Below are 24475 nucleotides of genomic sequence, written 5' to 3'. Positions count from 1 at the left end.
GATAGAAGGTAACTAATAAATTGTTTAACTATTAAATAATTTTTAACAGGGGCCAAATAGCCTCTAGCCTACGCTTTAAGTGCAAAAGCTTCACTGTTAAAGGGATAGTTCACCCAAAAGTCTAATTTCTGTCATTATATTCTCACCCACCCTCATATCATTCCAAACCCATGAGACCTTCGTTCATCTTCAGAACACAAATGAAGATATTTTTGGTGAAATCCGAGAGCTCTTTGACCCCTCCATAGACAGCAATTTAATGAACACTTTCAAGGCCCAGAAAGGTAGTAAAGACATTTTTAAAATCATTTTTGTGACTCCAGTGTTTCAACCTTATGTAACGAAGCGATGAGAATACTTTTTGTGCACAAAAACCAAACAAAAATACAGGCTTTTTTCAACAGTTTCTTCAGTCTCCTACACTGTTGACGCAGTAAATACAGTGCAGCTTCAGATTTACGTCAGAGCTACACCAGAACGCCGGCCTACCATTGGCTGAAGCTGCTCACGTGAGCACCACAATGCATTCATGTGATGCTGATGCAGGAGGGACCAATGTAAACTGCGTAGGAAACTGACAGAGACGTGATAAGTTTTCCCGTTGCTTCATAAAATTAAGGTTGAACCATTGTAGTCACATGGATGATTTTAACAATGTTTTGAATACCTTGCTGGACCTTGAATGGGTTCCTTAAATTGCTGTCTATGGAGGGGTCAGAGAGCTCTCGAATTTCATCAGAAATATCTTCACTTGTGTTATGAAAATGAACGAATGTCTTACGGGTTTGGAAGGACATGAGAGTAAGGAATTAATGACAGAATTTATATTTTTGGGTGTACTAACCCGTTAATCTTTCAGTTTATCTCCACTGTAACTAAAATGAAAGGTCATTTCATGTGAATATTCCAGTGCTGTTCAGGAACTGATTCAGGAAATGACACATCTGATACGTCTTACATCTGACATCACTCAGGATATTACAGACTTGTATGTTACATTTTATCAATCTACATCCGAACAATTCTCACTGTGGTGCGGTTCAAACGGGCGTCTGATGCTGGTGTGGGTTCTTTCAGACTGTTCACACTGCAGACAATTCAAAACTGTTTTGCAAATCCCATCTTTAAGACTGGCAGAGCTGTTATTTGCAAACTACCAAATGACTTTCTTATATAGTATAATCAAATCTTGCATCAAGCTGGAGGTATTGAGATTATAATTAGTGGGTCAACAGACATGGTGAACAGAAAAAAGTTTTGAATTGGACATGGAACAAGATTTGATTTGAGCTGATATTGTGAACAAGTCTATGTATGTGATGGGGAAACAACTTTTATCCTTTCTTTCACTTGAATATATATTCAAACTATTTTTCACAAACTTTCTAAAAGGTTTCTGTTAAAAATATTTAACGAACATCTATTTAGTTTTTCTTGAGGAAAGCTATCTGAAACTAAGTTCATTTTTAAACACAAAAGCACTTTTGGTGGTTCGCAGGCATCTTGCAGCCTAGTCCGCCATCTAGTGGCAAACAAGTAGTAATCAAACATATGGGTCTGCTTCAAGGTGAAAGCAGCTTTTCCTGTCATGAACATAATTTATAATGTATTATGTAAGAATTTAAATAGATATTTGCATGGTTTGTTTAGGCCTTTTGGCCCGTTATGGAGCCATGAAGATATCACTCCTAAGAATCAACACTCAAAAAGCACAGAGCAGCTTACCAACTTCCTGCGACATGTGATGTCTGTGTTCAAAGAGTCCAAATCAGGTAAGACACATTTGCTTTTAGACATTCAACTGTTCATCACAGTGTTTCAGTGTTCATCTTTGGTCGCTACTGTCTTTATGTTTGCATGTCACATGTTCTGTATGTTTGTAGACATTCAGCTTGAGCAGCAGTTGAGTGAAGTGGCGTTGCAGATGGCCCTGTGTAGCTCCTCCAGGCATTACGCTGGACGTTCCTTCCAGGTGTTCAGAGCTCTGCGGCAACCCCTCTCAGCACTGGCTGTGTCCGACCTGCTTTCGCGCTTGGTGGAGGTGGTCGGGGAGCACGGAGAAGAGGTTCAGGTGAGGTTTGGGCTCCTTAATGACAGTTTTGAAAGATTCAGTGAGTGAATAATTTCACAATGAATCTTCTCCACAGGGTTATGTGATGGAGCTTCTCCTCACTCTTGAGTCAGTCGTGGATAATCTAGCTGAGTGCCTGAAGAACAATGACTTCTTTCTCATACTACGGTAAGTTCCTGCCGTACAACATTAACCCTGCAAAACCTGACACAAATAAAGCTGAAATAAGTTTGAAAAACTAAAAAATTCAACATTTTATTGAACAAAATATGCAATTTTGTGCAGCTGCTGACATTTATATTATCAAAATGTTAGATAAAATTCTGATAGCTTGTAATGTAAATCAATGAGATTTAAATATCAGTTGTCACTCTATATCTCCCAATATTACGTCTTAAAAAAATGATATTAAAATGCTTTGCGATCAAAGCTTTGTAGTTTTATTTGTGGGGGTCAAAACATTTAATGAAGTGCAATACAGTTATGATCGAGAGATCGGGAAACAATCCTCATGTCTCATAATGATACTCATATTTTATCATGATTTTTCTAAACAATTAAACAGCATAACAATTATATTATACATGGATAATCAAGCAAACCCAGTTCAGTAAGTGTTCATTTTGAAATGTTAGTGACGTCTAATGTCTGGATGTTTTTGTAATTATATAAAAAAAGTATTAACTATTAATCGGACGACATAATGCATGTACCTGGGTACAACAGTCTTTTTTCTTATTTAAAAAAAAACTGTTTGATCTTATTTATAATGTAGAGGCATTTGTGTTTATAATATGATACAGTAGGTTAAGGAGTCTTCTTACTTCAATATCAAATGTCCAAGATGATTTGTTCCCTGTTGATGATAAGTCTATGTTCCTACAGGTCATCTTCACCAGATCTTCCATCCAGTGGCAAATTAACACTAAACCGTAAGAGCACCAGTCAACTGGACCTGATTCCAGGACCAGGGATGACTTCTGAGCGAATACGCCACCAGCGTAGCTACTCCGTACCTAAGCGCTTTGGAGAGGCTGAGCGTTCCTCTGAGGTTCCCCGGAGTGCCACGCTAGACCGCATCCACCATCATCAGAGCAATATCTCCAAGCTCCAATCGCTGTCATCATCCTCCTCCAGGGACAACGTGGTCTCCACTGACCCAGCCAATGCCAACCATCCTCGCAACCTGCTAGCCACCATCTTTTGGGCAGTGGTGTCACTAATGGAGTCAGACTTTGAGTTTGAGTACCACATGTCCCTCAGGTTGTTAGGGAAGCTGCTAGGCCACATTTCATTAGATAAACAGGAATACAAAGAAAAGCTGGAGAAGATCCAGATCCAGCTAAAATGGAAGGAGTTCTCTGGGCTTCAGCAGTTGCTTCTGAAGGGCTTCACCTCTGCGAACACTACAGAACTTACCTTGGAGCTTTTCAGCCAGCTCACACCTGTCTCACGGCTACCAGTGGTGGACACCTCCCAAGCCATAGGTATACCTTTTCGTTTCTACTGCCAGAAAAATGTATCATTACATAATTCTCCATTAATCCACCAAGTTTCATATTAAGTGGGATTATGAAAGCAAATCTGCTCTTACCCTTCAGGTTTTCCATTGAATGTGCTCTGCCTCATCCCCCATCTTGTGTTACACTTTGACTCACCTACTCAATTCTGTAAGGATGTGGCTGAGAGAATTTCCCAGGTCTGTTCCTGCTACTTTGACCTTATACCACACTATAAGTACACGTTAATACGAAATCAGAATCTACAGCACATTTCTTTGCTGAAAATCACTCATTTTGATTGACAGATTTGCCTTGAGGAAAAGAACTCCAAGCTGTCCAACCTTGCCCATGTGATGACACTGTATAAAACACACTCTTACACCCGAGACTGCTTCTCCTGGGTCAATGTGGTGTGCCGCTACCTGCACGAAGCCTTCAGCGACAGCTCACTCAGCATGGTTACTTACATGACTGAGGTAGGAAGCAAAGTTCAAATTTGAAGAAAAAAAGTATCTATCCAGTTATAAGATAAGAATTTAAAGGAATGTGGACATATAAAAAATTTTTTTTTGCTTAGGGAAACTTTACTTTCTAATGCTTTCTGTGTTTTCTAAACAGTTGTTGGAGAAAGGATTACCCAGCATGCAACAAACTCTCCTGCAAATCATCTATAGTCTACTGAGTCACATGGACCTGAGTGGTATTCAAGCCAAACTCTTCAACATGGAGGTTCTAACAACCATAGAGAAGTTTGTTCAGGTATGACACCTCTTTTTTAGCACATACACCATTTATTTATGGAATTTTTTCTGCAACTTAAAGGGATACTCCACCGCTTTTTCATATTAAACTATGTTATTCCCTTAACTAAGATGAGTTGATACATACCTCTATCGTCTCAGTGCGTGCACTTAATCGCAAATTACTGGCAAATGTTCAACGATACCTTTAATCATAAAATAAACAAACAACAAAACGAAAGTAAGGCGGCACCCCCTCACAGATGACTGCCACACAAACAAAACAAAAGTAAACAAAACAAAGTAAACAAAACACAATGTAAAGTCCAGGCCTGGTCCTCTCTCATCCTTCACTGTTGTCATTTATCCTTCTGGAGCTCCTCTGTGAGACTTGATGTTCATTAGCAATAGTGCTACCGGCTTCGCTCAGTTCCCACAGCGCTGAGAAAAAAGATACACAAATCAAACCTTTAACTTAAAAGAAATCATTTTATACTCTGTAGCTTTACACCAATTATTTATTGTGGATGCTTCTACAATTAGTCTAAATTACATTTAACTGGTTCATGTGTATAAATAAATGTACTAATGACATAATAGTGTTTTATAGCATTTCTGCTGTAACTGCTGTCTTACAACCTTGGTAGAACCGCAGGTTTTCCATCTCTCAACCCTTCCTTCGAAGGGAGAAAAAAGAGAATAAAAAACACAACCTTGTGCCAGGGCTATAAATCCAAAGGCACACCCAGCAGCAGTCTATAAACAGTCAGTCCTATTGGCTGCTGTCCACATTACTGAGGCCTTCAGTGTGGCCTCACAGCAAAGACGCTCCCCTGAACTACTGCTTCTCTCACCGGGATTGTGTGTTTATCTCGGCAACAGAAGAGACGGCTAGCCGGCTACTGCTCGTGAAGATGGATTGACTGTATGTAATGCTTTGGGAGGTGAGCATGTGTTGTCCTTTAGGAATGACTTAGCATTTGTTTCTGTGACTTTAGACGGCACACTGGAAGGAAGCCTTGAACATATTAAAGCTGGTGGTCTCCCGCTCGGCTAGTCTGGTTTCGCCTTCGTCCCCGCAGAGTAACACATCCAATGTGGATGTCAGGCGTGTGTGGGACACGCCCTCCAAAGCCCTGCCTGGAAAGACCCTTGACTTTCACTTTGACATTTCAGAGGTATGACATTTCTGTTATCCTTCTGTATCTCTCTTACTTTCTTTATTGCCGCTGAATTCATGACCTATAAAAGCCTATGTTGTATCCTTCAAACATTTTAATTAATTTTGCAACCAAAAAGTACCTAGCATGCATGTAAATTCCTTCAATGCTGTTTATCCCAAGATGCACCTCATAAACTTGGTTGTGGCGGAAAGGAATCTAGGAAAAGGGTGGTGACTTTGAAGTAGTAATGAAAATAAAAATAATAGTTATTATCATTCTTACTTCAGTTTATTGAGCACTTTTAATTCCAGTCTCAAAGTGTTTTACAATACAGGAAATACTGAGACCAAAAAACACTAAATAGTTTTTTTGATTCAATGTTATTATTTTTATAATTTTAAAAATGATGATTATTATTATTAATAAAAATAATAAGAAAGGTGTTCTTTTGAGTGGTGTTGTACATTAAGTTAGTGAAGTAAGAGTTAGTATATTGTGTGTAAACGTAAGTCATGCCAGCAAACCACCAAATACTGGCATCCTCTATGGGTTTGTCCGTATTTTCCAAGGTGGAGTCATGCATCTTTGTTGTTGTTTGTCCTCTGGATTAGATTTTTCTATCCAAATCTATTTTTCAGTAACATTTGTTTTAATGCTAACTCTGAAGGTTCAGTCTTCTGTTCGAAACTTGAAGGAAATATCAACGACCTGGTCTCATTAAAGTGTGGGAACCGAACAGGGAGCTATTTGTGTAATGCATGAATTCCAGGAAATGATGTCACTCCGGCAGTGGTGTTTTGCATCCAGAGCGGCGAGGGCTGGACAGCCCTTCCAGAATCTTAAAGCAGACTCCTCTGCCCTCTGTCAAATACCTCTGGGACACATTTAGCCTCTATCTATCAAGTGGGCGAGAGAGTAAAACTAAACTCAAATCTGACGGGGAACATAAAACAAGCTTTGATCCAGCAGAAAGGATTTCAGGAATTAAGGGCAGGTGAATTCAATAAAGGGAAAACCTGGCATTCCCACAAGATTTGTTTGGCTTGCTTTATTGAAGTTCTCTTTTCCAAAACTCAACGAAACACAGAGGAGCAGGACCATTGAGAAAAGACTTTTTTTTCAGACCCATTTTTTCCCAGAAGGTTCTTAATTGTTTGTGGGGATCTGAGGCAACTTGTTATCAAAGGGATTGAAATAATGACCCCTGGGCCGAGGGCCACAAGATTGTGACTGTGATTGTGAAAAGAAAGGAACAGACATGAAATCTCTGAGCTTAAATGGTGCGTGACTTTGTGTGTGTTTTAGACACCGGTGATTGGCCGCCGGTATGACGAGCTTCACGGTTCCCCAAGGCAAGATGGGAAGAACGGAGGAGGGATTGCCGTGACACGCAGTACCTCCTCTACATCTTCGGGATCTTACCAAAACAACCACGTGCTGGTGCCTGTCAGCTGGAAACGACCTCAGTCCTCACAGGTGAGCACTCACAGACACACTCTTTGAATTTCTGATGTTTGCTGAAGAACATAAAAAGCATAAATGCTTTTGCATTTGTATATTTTAATGTTATATTTATTATTTAATTTAATAGTTTTCATTATTCATTTTTGTGTGATTTATCTCCCTATTTAGAAACGGACTCGAGAGAAGTTGGTGAATGTTTTAACCTTGTGTGGCCAAGAAGTTGGACTCACCAAAAACCCATCTGTAAGTGACATAAATGTTATCCACCCAGTATTAAACATTAGAAAATACATCAGAAATCATACTAAAGCACTTCCTACAGGTGATTTTCTCATCCTGTGGGGAACTGGACCTAATTGAGCTCCAGCCCAGTCTGGTGTCATCTGAGGACGGCACACGGGACACAGAAAACATGGATGACACCACTTCAGAACAGCAGTTTCGTGTATTCAGGGACTTCGACTTCCTAGACGTAGAACTGGAAGATGGAGAGGTGAGAACATATTTTAAAATTTTTACTAAAACAATCTTATCCCTCTTGCTTGCGAAGACTTTTGACTTCCAAATTACTTGGGTCAAACTTTGTTTTTCACTGCATTAAAGGGGACCTTTTGGGAAAGCAATGCTGTGCATTAAACTTTTCCAAAGCATTAGTGAGAGATAAACTGTTGAACTGTTTGCTCAATACCACTGTAACTTTCTTTAACTCTTTGTAATACAATCTCCTCTCCTTTATGTCTGTGCAATCAAGGAGATGCAGGTAAGCCCAGGAATCCTCCAGTGTTGTGCTGTGTGCAGTAGGACAAAACCATTTTGTGATGCATGTCCATAATTCTGCCTAGAAATTTAATGTTATGTAAAACAGAAATGATTTTGACCATTTCTTCATCGAAGAAATGAGCAAAAGTTTCCACAGAATTTGATAGAATTAAAAAAAAAGTATTTCTTTAAAATTCACTACTGTTAAAAAAGTGTTTGTGGTCAGGAAGTGGGGTACTCTTTTTATGCAGTAAAATTTACAATACACCTTAACACAACACAAATTAGTGTAAATTTTAGTGTACTTTTATCTGATCAAAAGGACATTTATAATGTTACAAAAAAATTCTATTTGATATAAATGCTGTTCTTATGAACTTTCTATTCATTAAAAATGTGTCACTGTTACATTGATAACTGATAATAATAAATGATTCATGAGCAGCAAATCAGATTCCTGGAGGATCATGTGACACTGAAGACAGGAGTAAGGATGCTGAAAATTCAGCTTAACCATCGCAGGAATAAACAACATTTTAAAATATATGAATATAGAAAACAGTTATTTTAAATTGTAATAATATTTCACAATATTTGTTTTTGCTGTATTTTTGATCAAATAAGTGATACTTTTTAAGTATCATAAGATACTTTTTTTCAACAACAAAAAAATAAATGTTATAGACCCCAAACTTTAAAACAATGGTGTATTTTAGAAACTTTAAGAATTATTTGGTGGTAACATCTAAAAATGTTGTGTCACCCCTTTTGCAGTTTGTATTAGATTTTAACATGTCTGCATTTCAACAGCTTGGCTGTCTTATGAAATCATTAGAGTCAGTGCATTGAGGTCATTCTACAAATTCGCTGAGGCTGCAATGCCGCAGGGACACTTAAAAGGGCAGATTCAGCCTTTCAAATAAATTGTTCTTTGTGGGTAAATTTGAAGAGTTTTATTTCATGGCTGTTTATGAAGCCATCATATTTTCATTCCAAACTTAGATGTTGCAGTATTAAAAACTTTTTGCTTCATAACCATGTTTTATTTGTCAAGTATGATTATAAAAGAAAGTAATTAAAATGACTGGACACTGAAAGTATAGTTCCAACTTTTGCATTAACGTTTAGTTTTTAAGTGAGTTCACTGCTGAACTGGATCTGTGCAGGAATGTGGATGTTGACTCTTGACTCTGATGTCAAGGCATGTGTCAGCAGTGATAACTTGAGCCTCCTCCAAAGGAAATGACCTTCAGGCACTTTATTACTTACTCTACTGGAACACAAATCCGTTTTTGTATTGCTGTTTCACTACTATGTTAATCCTTTATATATAGAGATGTCCTTATATAACAAACTCACTGACTGAGCACCTTCACATATAGAGCATGCCTTAGCCTATGACTGTGTCCATTTTGAAATATGGTTGTGCGCTATATACCCATTCAGAGAACTCTTTATTTCTCCCACTCTTCCTCTTACAGGGTGAGACAGTTGACAGCTTTAACTGGGGTGCGCGGAGGCGTTCCATTGACAGTCTGGACCAGGCTGAAGCCCAGCCAATGGAGGAGGACAGCCAGCTTTCAGGAAGTTCACCAAGCCTGTTTCCAATCGTCCATGATGATTCTGATGAGTCTTCTGAAGAAGAGTCTCTCACAGCCAGCCAGATCCTCTCAGCCTCACAGCTAGTAATGTTGAATTTGGTTTTCTTACTCTGTTTTGCATTCCGATTAACTGTTTTTTGACAGATGACAGAGCATGAAATGCATTTTCTAGCACATTTAGCTTCAAGTCAGCATGAATTTAAAATCTTGCAACATTATCAATAATTATATGATGTTGTGTTCACCGGATTGAGGGTGGGAAAACCTATGACTCAAATGAGAACACTACATAAAATAATGGAAATAATGGAAAGTAATGTAGCCAGGATTTCATAGGATTTTGTCATTAAAGCATCATCATCAGTTTGGCAACACATGCTGCAACCAAATATAGTTAACACGCTGCAAATACTCACGACACAACCAAATGCAGAAACACGCTGCAAATACTCACAACACAACCAAATACAGAAACACGCTGCAAATACTCACAACACAACCAAATACAGAAACACGCTGCAAATACTCACAACACAACCAAATACAGAAACACACTGCAAATACTCACAACACAACCAAATACAGAAACACGCTGCAAATACTCACAACACAACCAAATACAGAAACTCGTTGCAAATACTCACAACGCAACCAAATACAGAAACTCGTTGCAAATACTCACAACACAACCAAATACAGAAACACACTGCAAATACTCACAACGCAACCAAATACAGAAACACACTGCAAATACTCACAACACAAGCAAATAAAGAAACACACTGCAAATACTCACAACGCAACCAAATACAGAAACTCGTTGCAAATACTCACAACACAACCAAATACAGAAACACACTGCAAATACTCATAACACAACCAAATACAGAAACACACTGCAAATACTCACAACACAACCAAATACAGAAACACACTGCAAATACTCACAACACAACCAAATACAGAAACACACTGCAAATACTCACAACACAACCAAATAAAGAAACACACTGCAAATACTCACAACACAACCAAATACAGAAACACACTGCAAATACTCACAACACAACCAAATACAGAAACACACTGCAAATACTCACAACACAACCAAATACAGAAACACACTGCAAATACTCACAACACAACCAAATACAGAAACATGTTGCAAATATTTAAAATGCAACCAAATACAGAAACACACTACAAATACTCACAATGCTACCAAAAACAGAAATGCAGCAAATACTCATGACGCAACCAAATACAGAAACACGCTGCAAATACACACAACGCAACCAAAAACAGAAACACACTGCAAATACACACAACGCAACCAAAAACAGAAACATGCTGCAAATATTTAAAATGCAACCAAATACAGAAACACACTACAAATACTCACAATGCAACCAAAAACAGAAATGCAGCAAATACTCATGACGCAACCAAATACAGAAACATGCTGCAAATACTCACAACACAACCAAATACAGAAACACGCTGCAAATACTCACAATGCAACCAAAAACAGAAATGCAGCAAATACTCATGACGCAACCAAATACAGAAACACGCTGCAAATACACACAACGCAACCAAAAACAGAAACATGCTGCAAATACACACAACGCAACCAAAAACAGAAACATGCTGCAAATACTCACAACACAACCAAATACAGAAACACGCTGCAAATACTCACAACACAACCAAATACAGAAACTCGTTGCAAATACTCACAACACAACCAAATACAGAAACTCGTTGCAAATACTCACAACACAACCAAATACAGAAACACACTGCAAATACTCACAACGCAACCAAATACAGAAACACACTGCAAATACTCACAACACAAGCAAATAAAGAAACACACTGCAAATACTCACAACGCAACCAAATACAGAAACTCGTTGCAAATACTCACAACACAACCAAATACAGAAACACACTGCAAATACTCATAACACAACCAAATACAGAAACACACTGCAAATACTCACAACACAACCAAATACAGAAACACACTGCAAATACTCACAACACAACCAAATACAGAAACACACTGCAAATACTCACAACACAACCAAATAAAGAAACACACTGCAAATACTCACAACACAACCAAATACAGAAACACACTGCAAATACTCACAACACAACCAAATACAGAAACACACTGCAAATACTCACAACACAACCAAATACAGAAACACACTGCAAATACTCACAACACAACCAAATACAGAAACATGTTGCAAATATTTAAAATGCAACCAAATACAGAAACACACTACAAATACTCACAATGCTACCAAAAACAGAAATGCAGCAAATACTCATGACGCAACCAAATACAGAAACACGCTGCAAATACACACAACGCAACCAAAAACAGAAACACACTGCAAATACACACAACGCAACCAAAAACAGAAACATGCTGCAAATATTTAAAATGCAACCAAATACAGAAACACACTACAAATACTCACAACACAACCAAATACAGAAACACGCTGCAAATACTCACAACACAACCAAAAACAGAAACATGCTGCAAATACTCACAACACAACCAAATACAGAAACACGCTGCAAATACTCACAATGCAACCAAAAACAGAAATGCAGCAAATACTCATGACGCAACCAAATACAGAAACACGCTGCAAATACACACAACGCAACCAAAAACAGAAACATGCTGCAAATACACACAACGCAACCAAAAACAGAAACATGCTGCAAATACACACAACGCAACCAAAAACAGAAACATGCTGCAAATATTTAAAATGCAACCAAATACAGAAACGCGCTGCAAATACTCACAACACAACCAAATACAGAAACACACTGCAAATACTCACAACGCAACCAAATACAGAAACACGCTGCAAATCTGCTCGAAGCAACCAAATACAGAAACGTGCTGCAAATACTCACAAAGCAGCCAAATACAGAAACACGCTGCAAATACACTCGATGCAACCAAATACAGAAACATGCTGCAAACACTCACAATGCAACCAAACACAGAAACACGCTGCAAATACTCTTAAAGGTGGGGTAAGTGCTATCTGGTAACCGTTGTTGGTATTTCAAATCACCAAAACAAACACGCCCCTACCTCCAAAAGGGTCTCGTCCCTATTTTGATAGCGCTGCCCCGCACATACGTAACCCAGAGGCGGCTATGTGTATCTAATCCAGAATAGAATGTGTATCTAATCCAGGTCGAATATTCAATGAAAAAGTCATCCCTTCTATCATAAAAACACAAAACGTTCTTGTGAACAACTCGATAGTACACGAGCAAGACAGTCTAACTAACAAACATATTACAATTATGACAAGCTTTGAGTTACAGCAATCACAAAAACGCACAAACCGTTCTCATGAACAACTCGATAGTACACAAGCACACAGTCCAGCTAACGACATATTACAATTATGACACGACAGTCCAACTAAAGACTTATTACGATTATGACTGGATAAGGGTTATATAGATCATGAAAAGAGTAAGCAAACACATATTAGGAGTATAGTATCTTACTTGTCGGAGACATTGTGTGAGCTGATGCTTGAAGCACATAGTGAGGAGATTCAGATGCTCCATACGGTGTGGAAATGAACAGGTCTTTATCATCGCTGAAGTGAGCCACAATACGATCGCAAATGGACAAACAAGCGAACATGACACACAAGCATATTCAAGCAGCATATAATAGGCTAGTTCTCGGCTAATGTCCGTCATGTGTGACTAGTGTGTTTTGAATAATGTCGTGCACAGAGCGAGAGCGAGCGCTTTTCTCAACATCACTAGTAGACACGCCCCTTACCTGCTGATTGGCTACAAGTTTGTTATTCCACTCGGCCCAAATCCTTTTTCTAAAACGGTTTTGAAATAACACTTACCCCACCTTTAATGCAACCAAACACAGAAATGTGCTGCAAATACTCTCAATGCAACCAAATACAGAAACACTTCATATACTCATGGCATTACCGAAAACAGAAACACACTGCAAATTCTCACAGTGCAACCAAATACAGAAACACGCTGCAAATACTGATACTCAAAATGCAACCAAATAAAGAAAAGTGCTGCAAATACTCACAGCACGTTGAGCTCTCTAAATAAATAAATTCTCTCTAAATAATTTCTATTTCTCATTTCAGAATGTCAGCTTGTCTCCTACTGAGGAACTTAACCCCATGGACTCCCCGCCTGTCTCCTTTGACAACACTCAAGCTGACCCGATTCCTCTTTCCACCCCAACACCAAGCTTTGAGATCTCACTACCCGAGGGTTCAAACCATCGGGTGAATAAGAGCTTTAAAATGGCTGACCTTTGGGGGCAGACACATTCTTACTCATACCGTACCTCTGTACTGGAGTTTTTCCATTAACATGGCTGAAAAAGAATAATCTCTTTCTTTGCTTGCTTTATCTATCTGGCTATGCTTTTAGCATTGATTGATTTTAGGTAGCAGTTGGCTGATACTGTTTTTTGATTACAGGTTTTTTTAGGGGTATTAGATTAATGTGCAAAGCAGCATGGAGTTACCAATTTTTGATTTTCAAAAGCTTCCTGTTTCAATCTTCTAACCATTTCTCTGCTACTAACTGCTTTTCGTCTCTGAGGCCTACCACAATCTCAGAGGCTCTGGGTGAGCCACTAGGGCAATGTGTATGGCTTCTCTGTGGGTGGCAAGGCTGTAACAAAACTCACATGCTAAACGCTAGGGGTGCAAATAAAGAGAGTGTACCCATTGCCTGTGGCCGTAAACATGAGACCGGACCGATCAGATCGTGGTCCACACTTTTAAAGGTCTCTTAATATATCTGAATTTGACATTATAAAAAACAAAACAAAAAACAAAACAAAAGAGAAACTATTCTCATCATGAAGAGTATTAGTTTTGAAAGGTCAGTGAATTCTCTCTGTTAAAATTATGTTGTTGTTTTTCGAAATTATACAGAATTGGTCGACCGTTTTTTTGAGTTTTATTTAATTTTTATTTAACATTTCTGCTCTATACAATACATATCAGTATACAGTATGTATGTATGCACTGTATGTATGTATATAATGTAGTATATGTAATCTTTTTTTTTTTATTTAATAAAAGGGTTATAAATAATACAGAGTTTGTCGACCAATACATTTATTTTATTTTATTTATTATTTATTTACTCTGTTTTTTATTCACTTCTGTATTTTGGCAAATATCACCAAATTTCATCTTACTGCTCAGACTGAGAAAGTTAGCCACATAATCTAATCTTTTCATAATAATATTAACTGTTTTTGTTGCCACTACTTTTTTTTTTAATTCTGTGACTAATCTGTAAGCCATTTGCATTGGCCATAAATGCTTCATACTTACTAATTTTTATTTATTTACTTCCAAACTAGGCTGAGGATTCAGCTGAAGAAGAGGAATCCATTGTTAATGAGAACGACATCTCACTCTGCATTTGCGAGTCGCCGCCTACCTTTAGTTGTCCTGACATCCTAATAGGGGACACACAGAGGGAAGACAACTGCTTTATTGACGAGATAAGCCGTGTACCCAGGTACTGTATGTGAGATTCAATCTTTCAACATGCATAATTCTGTTTAATTCTTGGTAGAAAAGTCTGGAAAAGTCAAACTGACCACATAACTCATTTCCTCCAGTGGGTTCGGAGACCAGCATAGCTCTATGGAACAGGCAGAGGAGGAAAAGGAAGAGTTGTTGCTGGAGTCCCGTTCCTCCCCTCCGCCTTCTCCATTTTTCTCTGCCATTCTAGCTGCCTTCCAGCCGACTGTGTGCGACGATGCAGAGGAAGCTTGGCGCAATCATCTCAATCAGTTGGTGGCCGACTCGGATGGTTCCTGTGCAGTTTACACCTTCCAAGTCTTCTCCTCACTCTTTCAGGTAACTCAGTCCTTATTAGGTTGGTATTTATGTGGTTCATAAGAGCTGTTTTGTTGGTGTCCAAATGATCTTGATTTTTTTGTAAAACTAATTAACTTGGATTTTCTTTGGTTCATCACACAAAGCTGACAACTAAGTTGTGCCAAAGTTTTAGAAGACACGCAGTGTCTTTGATTTATAATTTATTGATACTGACAGCATGCTGGTGTGGGCCAGATTAAACAGGATATGTTGTTTCTGACCTCCAGAGTTTACAGACCAAGTTCTGCACCTTGACATGTGACGCTGCTGGTTACCTTGGCGATGGTCTTCGTGGAATTGGAACAAAGTTTGTAAGGTCGTCCCAGATGCTGACATCCTGCTCTGAATGTCCCACATTGTTTGTCGATGCAGACACTGTGAGTTTGTATATGAATGTCTATGCTAAATTAATAAAGTGCCAGCCTTAGTGTTCAAACACTTTGACCTGCAATTTGTATCTGTGCTTGTCATTTTGGAATGCACTTATTACGAAATGTATCTCTTTAATATGTGTTTCAGATTGTGTCTTATGGGCTCTTGGAGAAGATGAAGTTTAGTGTGTTAGAGCTGCAGGAGTATCTAGAGACCTACAACAACAAAAAGGAGGGAGTCATATCTGTAAGTTAAATCAAGCATTATTTTACAAAAGCAATATTTGAGTCATTTTCTAGTTTTTTAAGTAAATGCATTTTCTAAATGTAATATATACAGTATATACACCAATCAGACATAACATTATGACCACTGACAGGGGAAGTGAATAATACTGATTTTCTCTTCATCATGGCACATGTTAGTGGGTGGGATATATTAGGCAGCCAGAGAACATTTTGTCCCTTAAAGTTGATGTGAAAAATGGGTAAGCATAAGGATTTGAGCGAGTTTCACCAGGGCCAAATTGTGATGGCTAGACGACTGGGACAGAGCATCTCCAAAACAGTTCACCACTGCAGCTCTTGTGGGGTGTTCCCTGTCTGCATTGGTCAGTGTCTATCAAAATAGGTCCAAGGAAGGAACAGTGGTGAACTGCCGACAGGGTCATGGGCAGCCAAGGCTCATTGATGCACATGGGGAGCAAAGACACGTGTGGTCCGATCAATCAGACGAGCTATTGTATCTCAAATTGCTCAAGAAGTTAGTGCTGGTTCTGATAGAACCTGGTTTTGTTGCGTATGGGGCTGCATAGCCGCAGACCAGTCAGGATACACATGCTGACCCATGTCCACCGCAGTGTGATGCTTTGGGCAATGTTCTGCTAGGAAACCTTGGGTCCTGCCATCCATGTGGATAATGCGCCCTGCCACAAAGCAAAAATGGTTCAGGAATGGTTTGAGGAGTTGGCCTCCAAATTCCCCAGATCTCAATTCAATCAAGCATCTGCGGGATGTGCTGAACAAACAAGTCCGATCCATGGAGGTCCCACCTCGCAACTTACAGGATTTAAAGGATTGCTGGTAACATCTTGGTGCCAGATACCACAGCACACCTTCAGGAGTCTAGAGGAGTCCATGCGTCAATGGGTCAGGGCTGTTTTGGTAGCAAAAAGGTGGATAAACACAATATTAGGACGGTGGTCATAATGTTATGCCGGATCTGTGTAAATGTAATTCATACAGACAAAACACTTCAGTATAAATCTTCTTTGATAAATGCTATAAAATGTTAAATCATTGTATATTATTTATTTTTTGTGGGGTGTTAAGTAAAAATATCAAGGTGGTATAACTAACCATCCTGAAAAATATTGTAACCTTTTAAATCGTAGTGATTTAAAACTATTTAATGTTGTTTTAATGTTTGAAAGAAATCTCTTATGCTCACTAAGGCTGCAATTATTTGATGTATACAGAATGTATCTCTTAAATAAATAAAAAAGCTACAGCTTGTTCTCTTAAAGGGGGGGTGAAACACTCAGTTTCAGTCAGTGTCATGTCAATCTTGAGTACCTATAGAGTAGCATTGCATCCTGCATATCTCCGAAAAGTCTTTATTTTTTTTTATAATTATATAAGAAAGATGCGCTGTTCCGAGTCTTTCCGAAAAAAGCCGAGCGGGTGGGGGCGTATCGTGTGAGCGGAGCTAAATAATGACGTGTGCAGCAGCGCGCTGCTATTGTGTTGAGTCGAGTGCGTCGTAAAGCTGTGTCATCCCTAACAGCGGGAAAAAACTTTATTCAAAATAAAAATATGGCTTTTAATCAGATACAGCCATACATCTATGATCCGGAATCAGACCCAGAGGCTGCAGTTGAACAGGAGCAGCAGCAAAAACGACTAGAGCAGGACGTCTCTATGTGGTACAAGTTATACACTAACTATATAATATGCTTAGCGGCTTGTGTTATTTACATATTTATACTTGAATTATATCGTCGTATTTTTGTCTTTGAAGGTGTACATGTGGGAAGTACAGTTGTGCACGTGTGTGTTTACATGTGGTTTGTGTAGACAATTGTAACGTTAGTAAGCGGACTGGTTTTGCACCGCAGGCTAGTGTTTACATAGAAAGACACGGAATAGTAGCGCATTTGAATGAAGAAGCGCGCTTATTTAGATCAACATATTTCCCCCCTCTTTGTGTATTGTTGTTTGGAGTGCTTTTACAATACACAAACATAAAGTTACACATATAGTGGCCAGCTAAACAAATGTACACGCACTACACATCACATGCTCCATTGATCAATTAACTATACGTGATCATGTTTGGGCTACTTGATGAGCATAGACATTTGAAGCACTCTCACTCACCGCCTGCGGTTCTAACGTTGGGACCTTTATCGTTGGGACTGCTCCATCCTTCAGCATTAGGCGATCGGGAAAATCCGGCGTCGAGCTGGGCCTTGTTTATGAAACAGTCGGCACCGAAATGCAGCTAACAGATATAAACATTCGCGCAACTCAGTTGCTGATCCGGAAAAGCAAATTACATCCACTGTTGCCTTAACGCGGGGTTTTTGGGGAATCTGTGCAGGACTGTCTTGGTCTGGCAACCAAAAACGCACTTTTTTGGTAACATTGTAATTGTGCACATCACCTGTGCAGCAGCCTACGAGCCAGCGCTTTGATGGGCGTAGCCTGTTACTTTCGCTCTCCCTCTCTCTCTCTCTCTCTCTCTCTCTCACGCTCTTCCGGTAGAATTGTCCGTAAGGCCCATACAAGGAAATTCTGCCCCCATGAACGTCAAAGGGGACGCATGATCTCAAAAAACTTGCCGAAACTTATGACTAACCGGAAGTAGTATTTTTGACAAAGAAATACTCCCATCAAACGTCCACCTTAACTTTTGAAACTTTGTCTATGTTTAATATGGGATTCCATGTCTTTAACAGTGTAAAAAGATCAGTATGCATGAAACAGCATTTCACCCCCCCTTTAAGCTTGTTATGCATGACTCTTAAAATTGTTATGCATATGATTCTTCCAGTGGCTCCGCAACTGTAAGGCCAGCTTCCCCAAATGCACTGGCGATGGAGTGATCACCTATCAGCCCGCTGAAACAGAGGAGAAGGTATGAAACTCTGCCTTTTTAATATCATAACATTTATTCTGCTTAAAAAAAAAAACAACAACTTATATAGCATTTCTCTATTATTTAAGTTCAAACTAGAGCTTTAACTAAGTTCAGCTGTTTAAAGCTGACACAACCCTAATACTGTAATGTGCCAGTGTACCACAAACAGTGCATGTGTTTCTGTCTTTATTTCCTAAAGCAAAGATACAGTAATTCTTTATGTGAATGTTTTAGTGTGATTGCATTGTCTACTGATTGATGCCACTGTAATGTCCATTGTGTTCTGAGATATGAGTGAGATTAGTTGACCCAAATGTCGCAGATGCCATTTCAATGTACCTCTTATATTTTCTGCATTTCGATTGTTCTGTGATAGCTCTGTGAGTGACATCTCTTTTCTATCTGTCTGCTCTTTAACTTTACGCCTGTTTTAAACGCAAGCTGTGTTACGTCACAACAGCGCCCCTTATTCTTATGTTTGATTTGGGGATTATTCTCTGCTGGGCATTGATGAAGTTTGAAGAAACCCTGAATATAATCTAAAATAGACCAAGGGCCAGTTTTCCAATTCAAATTAAACCAGTCTACATTTTTATGTAACTGACTTTAAAAAGGTTAGGGCCATTCTGAAAGAAAGAAATTATGATTAACTTTTAAGACTGGTCCACAAAAGATCCACAAAGAAGACCAGTTAAGATAATTAATAAAATACAAAAAAAAAATTTGCATCTCGTTTTGTCACCCAGCACAGTCCCCATGCAAAAATAAAAAATAAGAGGACAAAGTTGTGAGCCTTTTTTCTTTCTGTGCTTGTCCGTTAACTTTTTCTGCTCATGCATGTTGGAGCCGTTGTTTGCTCATGCTTTATATAGCCAGTGCCACTGGGCTGCATGTTTTCACACTATATTCAAAAACTTCTCTTCCTTCTCACTTCTCACCTTTTGTCTTGCAATGCCTGCTTTATAGCAAATGGAATCTCTTGCAGTAAGTTTAACACAATCTTTTTTAACATCACGCCTTCCTTTTCTCTTGTTCCAAATACTTATATAATATGAGCACGGCCAAATAGTCATCTCAGATTTCTTTCATAGGTCTCATATTTTTAAAATGAAAATACTGTTTTGCTGGCATTAACAAGTTGGTATCCTTGTTAATGATTTGTTTTGTCTTCAATGCTAGAACTGTTTGTAGTGACTCTTACTGTTCTGTAGAAGACTTGTTTCTTATATGGAGAAAACTTATGAAAACTCCAGATTGTGTTATTTATTCTATTTATGTGTGTTTGCTCACAGCAACTGGAGCTTTGCCAAAGACTCTACAAACTCCACTTTCAACTGCTGCTGCTTTTTCAGTCTTACTGTAAACTGATAGGCCAAGTTCACGCTATAAACTCTGTACCAGAGGTAAGTGTACATCAGTGGCTACTTGTCTGATTTTACTGTAATAGAAAAAGTCTAGCTTGCAAATCTTTATGAAATAGTATGGAGACCCGCACTTGAAGTGCGAGTGTGTACATGAATGCGTGTGTCACTTGTGTCACCATGGAGACCTAAATTGAGGTCCTCATGAGGAAACATTTTTTTTTCAAAATGTAAAAATGCAGGAAGTTTTCTGTAATTGTAGGTTTAGTGCAAGGGATATATTGTAAAAGAGTTTGTACAATATAAAAAACATTACTTCTATATTGTGTGTGCGTGCGTGCGTGCGTGCGTACGTGATTGTGTGTGTGTGAGGGCTGGTAATCCCTACGCTATGGGGAGGTTGTGATGGGTAGGTTTAGGGGCAGGGGCAGTGTAGGGGGATAGAAAATACGGTTTGTACGTTATAAAAAACATTACGCCTATGGAAAGTCCCCTTAAAACATGGAAACACTACGTGTGTGTGTGTGTGTGTGTGTGTGTGTGTGTGTGTGTGTGTGTGTGTGTGCGCGTGCGTGCGTGCGTGCGTGCGTGCGTGTGTGTGTGTGTGAGAGTGAGAGAGTGAGAGTATTTTTGTTCAATGTGTTTGTTTATATTTTTCAGTACTTTTTCAGTTTTTCAGTAAGCATTCAGTACTGTCTGATATTATCACTGTACTATGATACCGCTTCTGTGTCTTTTTGGAAGGTTTCCAAAATAGTTTAATTTGACACAAAAGAATACATTTGATTGTCATTTATGTGTAATTGTTGTCCCTTCTAGCTGCAGAATATGTCCAGAGAGTTGAGTGAGTTGAGGAGTAACCTGCAGGCAGCAGCAGCCTCAGTGGCCAGTGAGACAGCAGCCGAACAGAGAGATCCCACCGCTGAATCCCCCTATAGCTCCTCTGAGGCGGCTGTACAGGCCATTCTAGAGAGCCTGAAAACCCACGAGTTCTCTAGAGCCATCTGTTACATACAGGAATGCAGGTAAACTTCCCATCGGGAACATTGTTTATAATGGAACGAAGGGAGAGATCGTCTGCCAAAAAAAAAAGAAAAATTCCATCAGTTTACTCACCCTTATGTCATTCCAAACCTGTATGCATATCTGCAGACCAGATTACTAGAATGCTAGTAACCAAACAGTTTTGGTTACCATTAAATCCCATTTTATGGACAAAAAAATATGGAAGTCAGTGTGAACCGAAAGGGTTCGGTTTCCAACATTGCTCAGAATATCTTCTTTTATGTTCCATAGGACAAGGAAATGCATACAGGATTTGAACAACATGGGGGCTGGTGGAGTAAATGGGTTAGCTATTGCAATAAACATGTGATTTTATAGGAATCGACAATAAAAACATAAATGCATTTGGAGTTTTATGCAGTACTTTGCTCTTTAATTATTTGCAATAATGACATCTTTCAGGAAAATGTGGCCAAGTGACATCTTCGGCAGCAGCTCTGAGAATGAGATCCAGACTCTGCTCAACATCTATTTCCGGCACCAAACTCTGGGTCAGACAGGAACCTTTGCCCTGGTCGGTTCCAAACAAGACCTTTCTGAGATATGCAACCGACTCACTGAGCTTAACTGCGAGATCCGAGACATGATTCGACGGGCGCAGGGCTACCGGGCCATCACTGCCTTCCTTCCTGACTCCAGCGTGACGGGCATCAGCCTTTGAGGAGAAACTGTAAGGGATCAGGCCGGCATTGGGTTTCTTTCCACCACTCCTGTCTGAAGATGCTGCTGCCTTCATTGTTCTCCCCTAGCGCACTCATTACCGACCTGCCGCCGCTCTCCTTAAGAGCTGGCAGGATGTGTAGCTTAAATAGAAATGGAAAACTGCAACAGGGGACAGAAAAAGTCGAAGCGTTGGCTTTTTTGCACTACTATGTATGTTTGGGGCCGCCCCCTGCCTCTGAAACGGGGCCTCTACTACTGCTGGCATCAACGGTATACCAAAGCTCCATGAATGGATCATCCTGCCCACGTCTACAATTACACATGCTACGGGAATATGTGCAATGCCTCACACCAAGTGAAACTCTTCATCTTAAGAGAGAATGTTTTGAAACTTCAGTGCTCTCGGATACTTGAATATACAGAAATGTTATATTCTGGTCTTGTTTTTGTTTTGTTTTGTTTTTTAGATTAAGCCGAAAGCCATTGTTAATATGAATATTGTTTAAAAAGATCAGACTTTTCACTCCCTGCATCAGCTTTTATCCATACAGACAGAATGTCTCTAACACAATGCAATGCTACTGTCAGAGAGAACTGGATGCATAAAGGGGTCATCCAGCACTTATTAATGGGGGTGTTTGATTTTACTAATGTCTTTCTACTGTTTTGTTGCTCCTAGAAGATTTATTTATATTCTCAAAAGAAAGATCATCATGCTTTGATTATCATAAAATGGTATAGTTTTATAGGATAGAATTCTGTCTATTCTGTCTATTGAAATGGCCAAGCATGCAAAGGTATACCACAAGACAAAATAGAAATATTTATGGAATAAAAAATATTTTAAATGAAAGATACATTTGTACATAGTAGTGGGAGCGTAGCCCATACTTGTAAGATTTTATTTTTATGGTTTTATTTTGCTGTCTGCTGTATGAAAGTGTGCATGCAATAAATAGATCAATAAATAATATTAATAAAAATATGCTTAGTAACTGTTTATTGTTGTTTTATTTAGATACTAAATGATTACATTCAAATGGTACAAATCTAAATTTAATGAAGAACATAGACATGGGTCTTAAATTTATATTTGGATAGTTTGAATACATCTAAAAAAAAAATTATAAGATCGGTCCACTAAATATCTTGTGTTGATCTTTAATGAGAATGATGGTGTCCATGCTTTTATTATCTACATGTTTGTTTGTTTGTTTTTAATTCTGGAATAAATTATAAAATGTATGACATAATCTACAAAATGGAATCTTAAATAACAGGATCAGAACTGAATTTGTTCAAGCAATGCATTATGTATTTTTTTTATGTTTGTGCACCCTCTGGTGTTACCAGAACGGAAATTATAAAGACACTCAAAGTTACACCTTTTTTTATTAAAGCAATAGAGAATCAAAAATCTGCAGTATACAGTGAATTTATAACAGCTTAGGGGGTTTAACAATTTGGCATATTCATTTGACTTTGAGTGTCTTCATAATTCCCCTCCAAAATCCCTTCTGTTAAAATCTAAATAATGGTGCTACCACACAATACAAATATTAAAGACAAAATATATGTATCATTGCAACTTACATGAAGTAAAAACACTAAAAACCTTGCTTCCACCAGGAAAACAAAATTAACAGCACTGATCTACTGATACATTATTACACCATTAGATGACAGCAAATACTGTCTTAAAGGGGTCCTATAACGGCATTTTTTGTTAAATAAGTCTCTGATGTCCCCAGAGTGTATGTGAAGTTTCTAGCTCACAGTACCATACAAATCATTTTTTATAGCATGTTAAAATCATAGACTGGTTAAAATGTCACTTTTTGTGTGCGTCGATTTAAATGCAAAATAGCCACTGCTCCCAGCCCCCATTCAGGAAGAAGCTGGAGCTTCAAGAGCTTGAGTTAGCAGCTCTGATTATATCAAACTGAAAATGTCCTAAACTGTTCAGCTTTTTAGGAAGTGACAAGACACTTCTGAATGGTTAGTTGATTAATTTATGTAGCTGATGTGGAGTTAACAAGTCATTGTCAAGTTCAAGTCATTGGCTGCATCTGAAAACTGGAAAATGCTGCCTTTGGAGGACACATTTCAAGGTAAAAAATGTCCAAATCAAGCCTGTAGCACTCCTCTCAGAAACTGAAGCCTCCACGCCTCTATCGCCCCACAGGTGGCTGGTCCCAGTACAGGTCATAACAACCCCCGCCCCTCAGTGTTTTTTAAACGGCACTAACTGATTTTTTCGGGATTGTCGGGACGAGATTTACCTTTAGCTTTAATTTCTACATTTCCTTAACTGTTTATTTCACACCGACATAATGATTTGTTCTGCATCTGCAAGAGTGTTGGCGGTAGTGTTGTAGTACTCGAGATCGGTCTCGGTCTCGAGACCGGTCTCGAGACCACTTTTTATAGGTCTTGGTCTCGTCTCGGTATCGACCGCATTTTTACTCTCGGGTCTCGGGCGAAGATGACTCGGGATTTTGTCTCAAGACCGGTCAAGACCACAGCTGAAGGCATATAAAGAGCAGAGAACTCCACCCTGCGCGCACTCTCTCTGTCTTCAAAATAAGCACATAAGCTCTCTCTGACACTTCACAT

At 38.9% G+C, this 24475-nt stretch overlaps 1 protein-coding gene across 5 annotated transcripts in view; it reads left to right on the top strand.

Moving 5' to 3' along the window:
• The window catches only part of frya (furry homolog a (Drosophila)), a 70114-nt gene extending 47255 nt beyond the window's left edge, over nucleotides 1–22859 (top strand). For 2 of the 5 annotated variants that reach the window (XM_067450448.1, XM_067450449.1), the window contains exons 41-62: nucleotides 1651–1772; nucleotides 1884–2071; nucleotides 2148–2239; nucleotides 2957–3558; nucleotides 3673–3770; nucleotides 3879–4049; nucleotides 4192–4332; nucleotides 5312–5491; nucleotides 6782–6952; nucleotides 7109–7183; nucleotides 7263–7433; nucleotides 9181–9384; nucleotides 13491–13634; nucleotides 14732–14892; nucleotides 14996–15236; nucleotides 15485–15634; nucleotides 15777–15875; nucleotides 18684–18767; nucleotides 19737–19754; nucleotides 20063–20173; nucleotides 20951–21156; nucleotides 21599–22859. In XM_067450448.1, coding sequence (XP_067306549.1) covers nucleotides 1651–1772; nucleotides 1884–2071; nucleotides 2148–2239; nucleotides 2957–3558; nucleotides 3673–3770; nucleotides 3879–4049; nucleotides 4192–4332; nucleotides 5312–5491; nucleotides 6782–6952; nucleotides 7109–7183; nucleotides 7263–7433; nucleotides 9181–9384; nucleotides 13491–13634; nucleotides 14732–14892; nucleotides 14996–15236; nucleotides 15485–15634; nucleotides 15777–15875; nucleotides 18684–18767; nucleotides 19737–19754; nucleotides 20063–20173; nucleotides 20951–21156; nucleotides 21599–21857 — 3688 coding nt within the window. In that variant the 3' untranslated portion in view covers nucleotides 21858–22859. Of the gene's footprint in view, nucleotides 1–910; nucleotides 989–1650; nucleotides 1773–1883; nucleotides 2072–2147; nucleotides 2240–2956; nucleotides 3559–3672; nucleotides 3771–3878; nucleotides 4050–4191; nucleotides 4333–5311; nucleotides 5492–6781; nucleotides 6953–7108; nucleotides 7184–7262; nucleotides 7434–9180; nucleotides 9385–13490; nucleotides 13635–14731; nucleotides 14893–14995; nucleotides 15237–15484; nucleotides 15635–15776; nucleotides 15876–18683; nucleotides 18768–19736; nucleotides 19755–20062; nucleotides 20174–20950; nucleotides 21157–21598 lie in introns of all 5 variants that reach the window. The other 3 variants (XM_067450451.1, XM_067450450.1, XM_067450447.1) reach the window with 2 other exon arrangements.
• The last annotated feature ends 1616 nt before the right edge of the window (nucleotides 22860–24475 follow it).

Source organism: Pseudorasbora parva, chromosome 8 (genome assembly GCF_024679245.1).
Source record: "Pseudorasbora parva isolate DD20220531a chromosome 8, ASM2467924v1, whole genome shotgun sequence".
In the NCBI taxonomy this organism is placed as follows: Eukaryota; Metazoa; Chordata; class Actinopteri; order Cypriniformes; family Gobionidae; genus Pseudorasbora; species Pseudorasbora parva.
The sequence above is the reverse complement of the archived record's forward strand: the minus strand, read 5'-3'. Positions and strand labels throughout refer to the sequence as shown.